This window comes from Macrobrachium nipponense, chromosome 26 (assembly GCF_015104395.2).
Source record: "Macrobrachium nipponense isolate FS-2020 chromosome 26, ASM1510439v2, whole genome shotgun sequence".
Taxonomy (NCBI): domain Eukaryota; kingdom Metazoa; phylum Arthropoda; class Malacostraca; order Decapoda; family Palaemonidae; genus Macrobrachium; species Macrobrachium nipponense.
The window spans coordinates 60,650,855-60,664,875 of record NC_087215.1 but is presented as its reverse complement, the minus strand read 5'-3'; the positions used below and the strand labels follow the sequence as shown (position 1 = coordinate 60,664,875).

The 14,021-nt window shown below is 41.6% G+C and overlaps 1 protein-coding gene across 2 annotated transcripts in view; it reads right to left on the bottom strand.

The window, feature by feature from the left end:
• The window catches only part of LOC135200314 (regulator of nonsense transcripts 2-like), a 305,608-nt gene that overhangs the window by 71,933 nt on the left and 219,654 nt on the right, over window positions 1-14,021 (bottom strand). For both annotated transcript variants that reach the window (XM_064228867.1, XM_064228866.1), the window contains exons 20-21: window positions 9,951-10,023; window positions 8,131-8,291 (exon numbers count right to left, since the gene is read on the bottom strand). In XM_064228867.1, the coding sequence (XP_064084937.1) occupies window positions 8,131-8,291; window positions 9,951-10,023 (234 nt within the window). The remainder of the gene's footprint in view (window positions 1-8,130; window positions 8,292-9,950; window positions 10,024-14,021) is intronic.

The following is a 14,021-nucleotide window of genomic DNA, read 5'->3' as shown; positions in this document are numbered from 1 at the left end:
GTTTTTTAGAAATTGTCTGGTAGCTTTTGCTCTCTCTTTGCACTTGGTTGGTTAGATCCCACTGGATTCCTAACCATTGAAAGCGAGACGCTGGAATGAGACGGGACTTTTCCTTGTTTATCTGGAATCCTAGATACTCTAGGAATTTTATTACCTTTGCTGTTGCCCTGCGACATTCCTTGTCGTTGGGTGCCCAAATGAGCCAGTCGTCTAGGTAAGCTACTAGCGTAACCCCCTGAGCTCTTAGTTCCTGAACTATTGTCTCTCCAAGTTTGGTGAATATTCTGGGTGCCATATTGAGCCCGAATGTCATGACTCTGAATGAGTAAGCCTGTCTTCCTAGTTTGAATCCTAGGTAGGGAGAGAAGTTTCTCGCATCGGGACGTGATAATAAGCGTCTGTAAGATCGATAGAGGTGGTGACGGCCCCACAGGGAAGTAAGGTCCGTACCTGCGAGACGGTTGGCATGCGGAACTTGTCGCATTGAATGTATGAGTTGAGACAGGACAAGTCCAGAGTCACTCTTCGTTTGTCTGTGTCCTTCTTTGGCACGGTGAACAAACGTCCTTGAAACTTCAGGTGTCTGACCTTCTTTATTGCCTTCTTCTGAAGAAGGTCTTTGGCATAATTTAGAAGGTCTGTCGTTGGGATTTGGTGGAATCTGACTGGTGGAGGAGGCCCTTTTATCCATCTCCACCCAAGACCTTTTGATACTATACTGTAGGCCCACGGACTGAAGGTCCAATGGTCCCGGAAGAGGTACAGTCTCCCACCTACCTGGAGAGGATCATTGATTGATTGAGGTCTTACTTCCTCTGCCTCCTCTGAAACCTCTGCCCCTGGAGGTAGCTCTGGAACTAGCTCTGTGCCGGTAAGCTCCTCTTGCTCTGCTACCTCTTGCTTGCCTGTTATAGTTTTGAAAAGTTCCCTGCGTTTCAAACGAAGCGTTGAAGGCAGGGGATGTCATGAATGTAGCCGAACTCAAGGGATGTTGAGTTGACTGACTCTGTAGTAATACAAAATGTTGCTGTGGTCGTGCCTTTAGAAATCGAAGGTTGACCAAGCTGGGAGACAGGGACTGCTTGCACCACTGTCTGTGACTGAGAGGTCTAGAGGGGCTGATACTTCCTGACCCTCTTCCCATTCTTGGGTTGTGGTCCGGAGGCCTCAAACTTCCTCTTGAAGGGAAGGCCCCCGCTGACACCAAGGTTCTGATTAGCCCTAGCTGCCTCACTGATGATGCCATTAACTACGTCATCAGGGAAGAGTATGGGTCCCCAGATCGAAGCCTTAATGAGTTTGTTAGGCTCATGCCTGATGGAAGCGTAGGCCAGGACATGCTTCCTGCAATTCTGCCTAGCAACCACAAAGTCATACAGGTCACACTGGAAAGTCTGCAGAAGCGACTTTGTTAGAACCCGGAATAAAGGTTCCTCAGCGTAGACAGAGGGCGTCAACTCTGCAGTAGTAACCAAATTTAGCCTTTCACTAAACTGTGTGGAAGCACACTCCGGATCGAGTCTGCCCACTGTGAAAGTTTCCGGAGCGCCCACCCAGCACTCCAAATCTCCGGGAAAGAGCAGAGAGGTAGGCTCTGTCTCTCTAAGTTGAGGCATTGCTTTCTCCTCTATTCCGGCTTGCAGAGTTAATCCCGCAATCTTGGAAGTACAAGGGGTTGGGATGTTATCTCCTACCACGAACTTGGTGTAGCAACCTTTACTTGCCGTCAACTTAGTGTTGATGCACTCCCATTCTGAAAGGGTGCAGACCCATGTCGACTGTGCCTGATCCCTAGGATAGATCACAGTCTCCTTGGGGACTTTATCTACCCTGACAAAGGCTTCCTCGGCTAAACGAGCGTAGCCTGGGAAGGGGAATTGGAGGCCCGCCGGGAAGAATTCATAATCTTCCACAGGACGGGTGCCACAGCCCTCAATTGTCATCATGCCCTCGGAGAAAGGAGCATGCAGAGTCAACCGCCATGGGTTGTTGTCCTCGAATGGCGGGAGCTTAGATGCATCCGGTACAACAAAGGATTGCTGTGTGCCTCCAGACTGAATAAGTCCGGCCAGCAAGTTCTCCTGAGTTTGTAGTCTCTGAGCAAGAAACAGGATGGACTGTCCTGATGTGTCTAAGTCCGAGAAGACATCGATTGGAATCTCGAGTCCACCATGCTGCCCATCTTCTCCATGAGAAGATTTGCAAAAGCGTCAGGGATAAAGCCGGATTCCATCAGTCTGGCTTTAGGACCTTTAGCTCTCGACCCCTTATGTGGGGGAGTAGCTTTCGCTGAGGCAGTCAAAGGCTTGGTAGCCAATGACGACCTGGCGGAGTCCGCTGGAGAAGGCTTAGCTGGTCTGGCAGCCTTCTACAGGGACTTCTTTTTAAGAGTTTTCACCTTGGGGATTACCGAACCAGACCTATCCGCAAGGATCCTGGACTTTGAGAAGCCCTGAAAGGAAGATGAAGAAGAAGATGGACTAAATACTACAGAGATTTTAGAGCTACGACCTCCTGCCTCACTTACTTCCCTACCTTCTTCCTGAGAGTTGATGGTCATAGGATCTTGGTGCAGACTGATGGCTGCTACCTCTCCGGTCACTTCCTCACATAAACCCTCTTGGTCTTCCAGGGGGATCTGGGTATCCAGACGGATCCTCTCTATGATAGGAACCGCCAGTTCCCTATCTACTGCTGCCGAAGTCCTTGCATTGGGATAAAGGAGAGAACACATCTCCTCCGACAGCATATAGGAGCATCCAGCGGTCATGTTCGTACCATAGCCGCCCACCCAGATCTTAAGGTTTGCTAGTGAGGAGGCCTTGAGGACCAGAGGGGTCTGTAAGAAAGGACGAAATCAGATCCTGCAGATATTGCCCATCCTTTACTGAACTATGATTCAAAAATAAACATTACTAAGGTGCGGATGGTACCTACCGACTCATTAGTTGCGTTTTGCACTAAGGCGTAACATACTGCACAGCCATCCGGATGCCAGACTAGGATGTTGTCCATCTGCACCGAACAGCTGGCATGAGATCGGCAGAGCTCATGCCCACAAGGTTGTTGGAGAACGGCTGAGGAGCCCAACTCCAGACAGTGAGTACATTTAAACTAGTTCCATAAAAACTAGTTACAGGGAAAAAATCAACTTGTCAATAAGATTTCTTACTAAATATCAAGCTGTGAAAGTCTCCGCCTGCTCCGGAGTCCATAATCTCGTTATCGTGATCGCTAAGACCAGCGGAGCTGACCTAATACGAGCAGAACAGGGAGCCAGGTAAACCTGGTCTGAATCTGAATGCACCGGAGTAGAGTAGCTATTCCAAGTTAATTGGAAAAGTATTCTAAACCTAGTTCCACCCCCACTGGAGTGGGGGAAGTAGCGATAACATAGAGAATAATGGAAAACAGAGCGGCAGACACAGCGGTACTAAGAACTTCCAGCGTGTAATAACCTGGCGAGTGATGATAGATCACACTTCGACCAAGTAACACAGAGCCGGAGAAGTACCCACAAAGATTACATAATCTTCCACTCCTTAACCTCCTCCGACTAATCCCCCGGAATAGTGCTCGACGCTCCAGCTGCCGTTCCCCTGAAGGGTTACTAGGACAGCGAGCTAACGAAACACCACCGGAAACGGTCCGGACCGGAAGGAAGAGCACGGAGGGGAAGAGTAGCTGGTAAAATTACAAAAGGAGTACTAACAGAGATTACATAATCTACTACTCCTTAACCCATAAACGCCTAAGGGGTATAATAAAAATCGTCTCCCATATGCCTAGGGGGTCTCGGAGTGAGCACCGAAGCGGAAAAAATATTTTCATATAAAATTGTATTCAAATCGTGCTGTGAGCAAAACGGTTAAAGGTAACGAGTTAATTTTTTTTCGTTGTATTGTACACAACATTGTGATCAGTTTGGTATATAACACATTGTAAAACAATCACAGCAAAACAGAGAAAATATTATCACAAAATGATGCATGAATTCGTAACATGCGGACATAAAAAAATGTTTTTTTCAAAAATTCACCATAAATTTAAATATCGTTCTAGAGACTTCCAATTTGTTTCAAAATGAAGATAAATGATTGAATATTACTATACTGTAAGAGTTTTAGCTTACAATTGCAGTTTTCGACCATTTCAGACGAGTTAAATTTGACCAAATGTAGAATTTTTTTATATATTTTCTTTATATGCAAATATTTCGAAAATGAGAAAAGCTACAACCTTCAATTATTTTTGGTTGTATTCTACATGAAATTGCGCACATTTTCATATATAAAACTCTATTAAACGCCTTATATGAAACGGAGCAAATATTCAGAGAATACGACATACGCATTTCGGAGATTTGCGGCGAAGAATCCGCGCGCGGAGGAGAGGAAAGTTTTTTTTTTAAATTCACCATAAATCTAAATATTGTGCTAGAGACTTCGAATTTGTTTCAAAATGAAGATAAATGACTGAATATTACTAGACTGTAAGAGTTTTAGGTTACACTTGCGTTTTTCGACCATTTCGGTAGAGTCAAAGTTGACCAAACGTTGTTTTTTTACTATTTATCGTGATTTATATGCAAATATTTCGAAAATGAGGAGGCTACAACCTTCAATTATTTATTGTTGTATTCTAAATAAAATTGCGCACATTTTCATATATAAAACTTTATGTAACGGCTAATTGAAAATGGTGCAAACATTACGACAATCGCACGTATGATTTTTTCGGAAGTGTTACCGCGCAGACATAAGGAAAAAAAATATTTTTTTCATAAATTCACCATAAATCGAAATATTGTGCTAGAGACTTCCAATTTGTTGCAAAATGAAGGTAAATGATTGAATATTAATAGAATATAAGAGTTTTAGCTTGCAATTGCATTTTTCGACCATTTCGGTAGTCAAAGTTGACAGAAGGTTTAAATTTTTGGCATTTATCGTTATTTATATGAAAATATTTCAAAACTGATAAAAGCTACAACCATGGGTTGTTTTTAGTTGTATTGCGCATGAAATTGCTCACATTTCCATATATAAAACTTTATATGGCTAATTTAAAATGGTGCAAACATTACGACAATTGCACAAAAAAATTTATCGGAAGAGTTACCGCGCGGACGTAAGGAAAAAGTTTTTTTTCATAAATTCACCATAAATCGAAATATTGTGCTAGAGACTTCCAATTTGTTGCAAAATGAAGGTAAATTATTGAATATTACTAGAATATAAGAGTTTTAGCTTACAATTGCGTTTTTCGACCATTTTGGTAGAGTCAAAGTTGACTGAAGGTTGAAATTTTGGCACTTATCGTTATTTATATGAAAATATTTCCAAACTGATAAAAGCTACAATCATGAGTATTTTTTGTTGTATTCTACATGAAAATGCACACATTTCCACATATAATACTCCATGTAACGGCTAATTTAAAATGGTGCAAAAATTATGTCAAAGTGACATAATAATTTCTGAGATGTGTCACTGATACTTTTTAGTGCGATAAGAAAGAAATTTGTGCTGCGCACCTGCGTAATGATTGTAAACAAAACAACACCTTGATCCGTGAACTCCCAGCATCCCCCAAGGCGCGTGATTCAAAAGTTTTCGGCTGGTAGGCCTATAAGTATTTTTCCGCGAATTTTTTAAAAACTTTTCTATGTCGACGTAAATTACATCCGGTTGGCACCCAAAAGACAATTTATCTCGACGTAAAATACGTCCAATAGGCATTTAAGGGTTAACCTCCTCCGACTAACCCTCCCGGGATGGTGCTCAACGCTCCAACTGCCGTTCCCCGTAAGGGTTACTAGGACAGCGAGCTAACGAAACACCACCGGAAGAGGTCCGGACCGGGAGGAAGAGCACGGAGGGGAAGGGTAACTAGTAATCGCCTGGCAACAGCGACCGGTCAGATGATTACCACCCTCCGAGAAGCCATGAAAATACCTACAACTAAAGGGGGCAGAAGACGGCAGGCCAACTGACACCCTAAAAGAGGTACTAGCCTAAGCTATACTAAACCAAAATATTGAAAAAGGAATTACTGGAAGTACCGACGAATAAAATCAATCCATCTACTAGCCTAGCCTAACCCTCCAAAATCAGATATACCGATTTGGTCGGGTGGCCTAGGACGGAGCCTACTGGAATGTCACGAAAGAGGAAACTCGGAACCTAAACTAACTCTCCAAAATCGAATATATCGACCTGGTCAGGATAGAGTGGTCTAGCAACTACATTCTGTAACAAGAGAGAATTCTCTAGTAAAGGATCACCTTCCAAAACTAAAATATTAGTCTGGTCAGGATCGCCAGAACTAGTACCAACTAAGGTAGTGAGAAAAAACTCTCAACCGCCTAGCCTACCTTCCAAAATCTAACCTAGATCTGGTCAGGTAGGCTAGGATAGGTAATAATACGGCCAAGGATAGGTAAATAATCGTGTAGGACTCCCAACCTCATCAATATAATAGCAAAATAATATTATAATATAAACTAAATAACAATAAAATCATCTACACAAAATGCATGAGCACCGCAAAATAATGAGAGTTCTTTTACTTCTCAAGTAATATGTGTAACACTAGGCTAGCCTAGGTCACTTCAAACACAATACTCACGCATATAGTAGAATGAAATAATATTGCACTCTCGTGAGGGAACCAAATCGCTCCTGAAGGACCTATGAAAAAAGAGGGAAACCCTCTAATAGGCTATAATTAAAATTGGTAAAATCCACGAAAACAACCTATCGGAACCCATCAGGAGCGAAATGGTAAAATTCCATGATAACTGTAACGTATACTGTAATGAGCAAAAAAGGGATAATGATTTATCGTAATAAAAAAGTTGAGGAGACTAAGTACACGAACAACAATGCAATTAAATGGCTGACCAGAGAGACGATACACTCGGCTCCCAAGTAACGTTATATATAAACAACACCACACAAAATGCACCGTTGCTCAAACGCGTTCAAAGTCAGAAAAATAATACTCAACTTAGATGAAGAGGCTTCTCGTCGATCAGAAGACATGATAAATCCAAATAATCACAATAAATAAAAATCAAAGCAAAACACGTCTTCGTGTAAACGAGCGCTATGAAGGAATGAAGTTTCTTGGCAGAAGTAGTAGGGGTGAGCGGAGGGTGGCCGTTGTAATGGCTCCTCTCTGGTGAGGGATTTTGGGAGAGGGGAGAGCTAATTGGCTGCAGGTCTGTGGTAGTGGCATCCACTCGCCCCTGTTATTATACCGACACCTATGAAGGTGATCAATCCAGGGTGGTAACTCTGGCATTCCATATGGCTTTTTTCTCTGGTATATTTAGCAATTATTTATACCTTGAAATGAGTGCTATAAGGGCATTTCACTGGGCGACACAGGTCACTCCCAGAAAAACTATATATACATTATTAACTCACAAAGCACTAAAAGGAAATGATCTAAGAAAATTTATAATATATGAGCTGTGAATGAAAATTAAAAAAACAGTTAGCTAAACAATCCAAGAACCTGGGAAGACTGTGACCTGCTAACTGATCAACACTCAAAAGTAATATAGTGAGAAATTTAGCAACTGGTGACCTCAGGTAATCCTACATGCATGCATCAACATACTGGAAACAGCAAATCGTTATTCTTTTCCTCTTACTGAGGACTGGCTACTCATGGAAGTATGTATTGGGATGGAATATAAAATTTAGGTCCAAGGCAAGGTGCTAGGACCTATGAGGTCCCTCAGCACTGAAATGAAAATTGAGACTAAAAGATTTTACAGGTGTAACAGGAGGAAAACCTTGTGGTTGTGATATGAAACAATCGTTAGCAGAGGGTGGCAAGTAAGATGGAAGAGAGTATGTACTATGAATGGACATACAGTAACAGGAGTGAAAGGGGTTGCAGCTTGGGGCTGAAGGGACATTACAAAGAACCTTAAGTAATCTCTACAGTGCACTGCGTATTGTGTACTGACAGCACTAGTCCCTACGGGGAGGAATAGAATTTCATGGATTCAGGCAGGTGCATGAAAAGGATACATTAAAAGCAATGGATTTGTGTTAAATTCTATATTCTGAGAGTTCATGCAGGGGTCTGATGCTCAAGAAACGAAACTGTTACCTCTTCTGGATTGCTTCGGCCAGGCTGACTGTGTTGGGAAGGAGTCAAGGATTCTGCATGGGATTCACTCCAGTCCAACTCTGCCTCCATGTCTTCAAATTCATCCTCATCATCCATGTCCTCCATGATGTCTCCTTCTAAGCCAGAAACACTTACATCACCTGATTTTAAAATTCCAAATAAGCAAAGATGTTATGTTTATTGTTAGATAAGCGACGAAATGTCAGGGGAAAAAAACAGGCATTGTTCTCCTAATACCCTATTCTACAATACAGTGTCACCTACATCATCAATGTTTTAATATTCAATTTACCCCTTTATGGGGATGGGGACTAGACATGAAATGCATTCTCTTTTATGTATCTGACTTTTGCACTTTCTACCTTAGTAATGAAAATTTTTACTGTATACTACAATTTTCCTCTGATCAATACTACAATAGTATCTGTTGACACAATTATTTTAACATTCAATTTAACCCCTTACATGTTAAAAGTGAAATGAGTTTCCTCTGCTTTATACGTATTACTTGTGCACGTTCTGCCTGAATTTATGTCTATGTCCCTTGTTCACAACTTTCTGGGCCTTCTAATTTGCATTTGTTCTATTACTTTCACACTTACTACTTTTCTGACTGACTGCTCCTAACTCCTCATCATCAGATGTCTATAGTCAATTCTCTAAATTCCTATTCTGTTTCCCAGATGCTGACAGATTTCACTACACATTCAAAGAAAACATGATCACCTAATCACACTTCAGCATTTGTTGTTGCTGCATTGCTGCACCTCTTCAAAATCCTCACCATCTCCACCTTGTGTTCATGTCTCTTCTTCATACAGAAGTACTACATGCCTTACATAAATCTGTATTCTTTGCACTAATGGTATACCATACTGTTTTTTACCCAAAGTTTAATGTAAAGTTATTCAAAGATTGGTTCTCATTTGTGTCAGACTCAAATGAGCAAGTTGACTATAATTCTAAATAAATACACTTGGCCACAGCACAGTTTATTTAGAACATGTTGCTTTTGAAAGAAATGTAAGACCTATAACTGCCAATATTGAAGCTATTCTAAATCCCCAAAACCTAAAACAAAGGTTTGCAAGAGATTTTTTTACATATTATCATACGTACTACTCTTGTACAATCCTAGCAGCCCAAATATGGGGACGTGAAGTTCCACGCAGCATTTAACCAAAGTATTTCCTGATCCAAATTGTAACAAGACTGTTTTTCATACATGTAGGAAAGTAACAGTGCATGAAAAAGTCTGAGCATGGATTACTAAAACTCATCAATTACACACAGATGGCCTACACCTGAGCCTGGTATCTGCATTTCATAATGTTATTTAGAAACTAATAAATCAATGCTGCCCTAAAATAGAAGACTGCAGTATCTGAAAAAATACAAAACAGAAAAATGGTGCAGTTTTGCCTAGTCTCATTGCCGATTTTCCAGATACAGCAAATGGAAGCCCTTAAGTACTCAAGGAGAGCACTGAAGAATCTTTCTGAAACTACAGTAACTTGTGAATTAGTGCTTCATGAGTCCAGTAGGTGGCATAGCTCAATTTGGTAATTTTGCAGATAGTACTGCGGTTTTCCACTTTAAAGCAGAATGGACCACTGTCCACTGCTTCTCTTGAAACTTGAAACTTACAACTGATCACATCCAACAATTACTTCTAAGCAATGTATCAGTGTGAGAGTCAGCCTTTAAGTCATCCTCCATTTTATTATCAATGCTAACTGTGAATGTGAGTTTATTGTATTTAAGTAAACCATATTACCTTACACTTAGATATCTCATACCTTCTTCTGAAATAGTCTGCAAGGAATCACTCTCCTCCTCAGGTTCCAGGAACTGACGTAAACTGGGAGCTTGCTGAAACAATGAATCAAATGTTTTTTAAATGAAATTCAATTAAACAATTTCACCAATAGACTGTATATGTATCAAAATATGGTTTATATATAAAAAGATGGCATTTCAAAATTCAAATAGATTTCTTTGCATTTCAATAATTTACTTACATTTTATTTATTTATTAATTTGTAAATCTATCTCTTTGTATCTTATTAATTTATATGCTTTTTTATTTATTTTGTAAATCTACCTGCATTTCTAATACCATCTCTTTCTATATATTTTCCATTACCTTCTGTTACTGCTACCAAATCAATGGCCCCTATGGGCTTGTTCCATATGAATAGGGTTCATCTACTGAATAATAATAAAGAAATGAAGTTTTCATAATAAAACTAATATTGTAATACTTACCTGAACACCTGAATTAGTCCTGGTCACTGACCAGCCCAAGCTATATCCCCACAGATTCACCCACAAAGTGGGTAATTTTAACTGTCGGCGCCACCAACGCTACAGGTAAAATCTAGACAAATGAGTTACCTGAGGTCCCGTTGGCAACGCTGGTGCAAATACCGCTAGGGGCCAGACAACTCAATTGATTTATTCACTCTCAAAATGAAGTGGGGAGGAGGGTGGGAATCATTCAGGTATTCAGGTAAGTATTACAATATTAGTTTTATTATGAAAACTTCATATTGCAATACACTCCCAAAACACCTGAATTAGCCCAATAACAAAATTTAATGGAGGTGGGATCAATGTAATTCAGCCTGACCTGTCCACGGAGCACATGCAGGTAACTCATTATTAGCCCATCATGTGTAAATGTGTGTCCTCACCCAGTTATCTAACTCAGTAGGTGGGGATGCTTGCAGATTAAATACCATAATGTCAGTGTTGAATCTAAGGTAGCATCTGAGTCAGAAGTCCCTCCCATGTGGTATTCTATACCTGTTGTGCATGGAGGAAAAGCAAAATTCCTCACCTAGTTAACTAACTCGGTAGGTGAGGATGCTGGCAGAGGAAGTACCCCAATGTCAGTGTTGAGTCTAAGAAACCGCCTGAGACTGAAGAACCTCCCAAGTGGTATTCTATACCTCTCGTGTATGGAGGGGAAGCGGTGAACCTCCCATGTGGCTCTCAAGCCTCTCATGTATGAAGGAGAAGTTGGAAGTTGAGTGTGCAGGACCTTCGAGTTCTCTACTGTTCACTGATGCAAATGACTGTGCTGAAGACATCATTCCAACATGCCCATCAGGATCTGTATAACCTTCGGGGCCTAAAAGAACAATAGTACACTCAGTCTAAATCCTGACTAACAGAGACTCTTAAGTTCATTTAGATTATCACTGACAACCTAAACTCCCAACACCCTAACAATACCAAGCTAATTATAAACTGGGATGGCCGAAACATAAGACCCAGTGAGTAATCTTTTTCTGAAGAAACTGAAAATCTATAAGATACAGCGTCGTGAAAACCAACACCAGTCCCCAAGTAGCCGCCTCCAAGATCGCAGAAACCGAAAATTCCCTCCAGAAAGCCGAAGGAGTAGCCATCCCCGATACTGTATGCCTTTGGATGCAAAGAACAACTTGAAGGTCAAAAGCGATGAAGAACCAACCGACACTTGACTAACAACCTTTTTCAAGAAGAAAGTAATCGTATTTTGGAAATGGAACGAGATGGACACCCAGGAGAAACAAATAAAGTTCTCGGACAAGGAAAAGTTCCTCAGTAAGAGACAGATAAACTTTAAGAACCCTAACTGGAAACAGCAGCATTTGAGATCTGTCACGTGCTATACAATCATCCAACAATGCTGCTATGACTACTTGTGACAACAACGAAACGACATTGACCATCGAGAAGACATCTTGCTCTCTAAAGACTGCTGCAGAGCGCAAGAGACGTCCTCAACAGAACACTTACTAATGTCCAGAAGTGAGGCGGCAGATGATTAAAAGAAGTCCATCCTCTTTTTGACAAAACGTTATATAGCCATCAGAAATGTTAGTCCGGTATGCCAACCCTTTCAAAACCGAAGTGATGAGGTTGTTCAACCATTCAGGATCGGAAGGAGTATACCCACCATGTTGGAAAAAAAAAACCCTCATGGTGTGTAATCCCCACCAAGCAAATCAACGAAGGCACCCAAGAGAGAAGAGCCTCAACAGATTCATTGAGCAGAAGTCTGACACTGGCAGAAGGGTTACCAGCTAACCCACAAAAACCCCTTACTATTACGAAACACGGTTGAATCCAGCCTACTGTACTCCATAAGTGATGCTAATCTATAGTCTTCTTCCCTCAATCCTGCCTGAATCGGCCAAAACCAGATCAGGTGACTTGATGTTTGAGAGATGACCGGTTTAGTTGAATACAACTAACAAACATTACTCGAATCAATTTGGTAGGTTCCTCCAGAGCATAGGACTGCAGAAAAAGAGAAAGGACAAAGTCCACCATCCTTTTATACTCTCTTGCCTTTGCCGGATAAACAAAACCCACAACCAGTTGTAATGGTAATTGCTTTATAGCAAAGAAAGATAAAGGAAAGGAAAACGCATCTTCGAGAAGTTCTGCAGCACGTAGGCATTCGCGCATGTTGTTGGAGGAGCTTGTTCTCATGATGGTTCTAGAATCGGCAGGAGTGTTGTGGAACTTGACAGGCGCCGACGTGACGTGAGAAACGCCGCGATTTCTGATGCAATAGCTCGTCGAGAAACTTCTAAATTGTTCCAGTAATCTCGGGAGTCTGTGACGTTCGCCGTAGGCTCCGCCCCCAGAATGCCGTATAAATACAACAGATGAAGTAGGAGAAAGGAGAGATCATCAGTTAGTCACAGAGTAAGAGATCATCAGTAAGAGCCACAGATCAGATTATCAGTGAGAGATCAGCAGCAGAGATCATCAGTTAGTCACAGAGTAAGAGATCTTTAGTAAGAGTCACAGATCAGATCAGTGAGAGCTCAGCAGCAGAGATCAGAGATCATCTGAGAGAGATAAAAGAAGAAGGAACCGACGAAGGATCAGAGAGAAAAAAGCGCTCGAGAATTGGTCGAATTCTGGTCAAGTCGTCTTCAGGAGTGGATGACCGAGTTATTTCGACGTTGTACAAGACTTCAGAGAAGAAACGTTCTGCTAGAGGTTTGGGGAGTTCCTGCCCTTCAAGCATCAAGAGTAGACATTATTTTCTGCAATACGGAGACAAGAAGGCGTCTACAATTAGAGTTCTCCTATTGTGAAGCCATCGCTTCGAGTTGCAAAACTGGTCGGCAAGTACTTTCATTACCTCACTGTTCCCCCAGTTCATGCAGTGTAAGATTTTACCTTTTTATGTAAATATGAGACACCATTCTGCATTTATCTTTGTTAGTAAGCTTGTAAACAAACCTTTGTTGTGTTAGTGTTCCTTTCTATATTCGTATCCCCGGTTTCAACTGTTAGTGCTGAATTCTTTTTGTTTATCATAATATCGAACCTGAAGCGGACCTCTCTTGGTTCGTAACACCAGTACTGTTATTTCCTCTTCAAAGGATATCCTCTGTCATTCCTGTCCAACTGCACCAGAATAAGAGAAGTCTGAAAACCCACGAGCAACACCCAATAACCCGGAACTTACTACACTTGGATGACCCACAACAGACCTACATGACACCATCACACCTGATCCGACTGCAACTAGTTGTGTGACGCTATACGTACCAACAAGACAATGATAAACCTTTAAGCCAGTCGCACCCGACTGCGCAATCCAGCATTACCCAGACAGGATGCTGTAACACCTGAGCCAACTACCTCAAGAGGCAACCGAACCAGGATACGCCAATTGTGTACCAACTAAGGATGATGACATAACCCTGAGCCAGTCTCGCTCAACTGTGCAAACTTGCCGCCCTACCCAGTGACAATGACGTAACCCCTGGGCGACCAACTCCTAACCCTAAGAGCCAACCTCATCTTGTTGCGCAAACCACTTATGAACCAAAGATGGTGACATGACCTTGAGT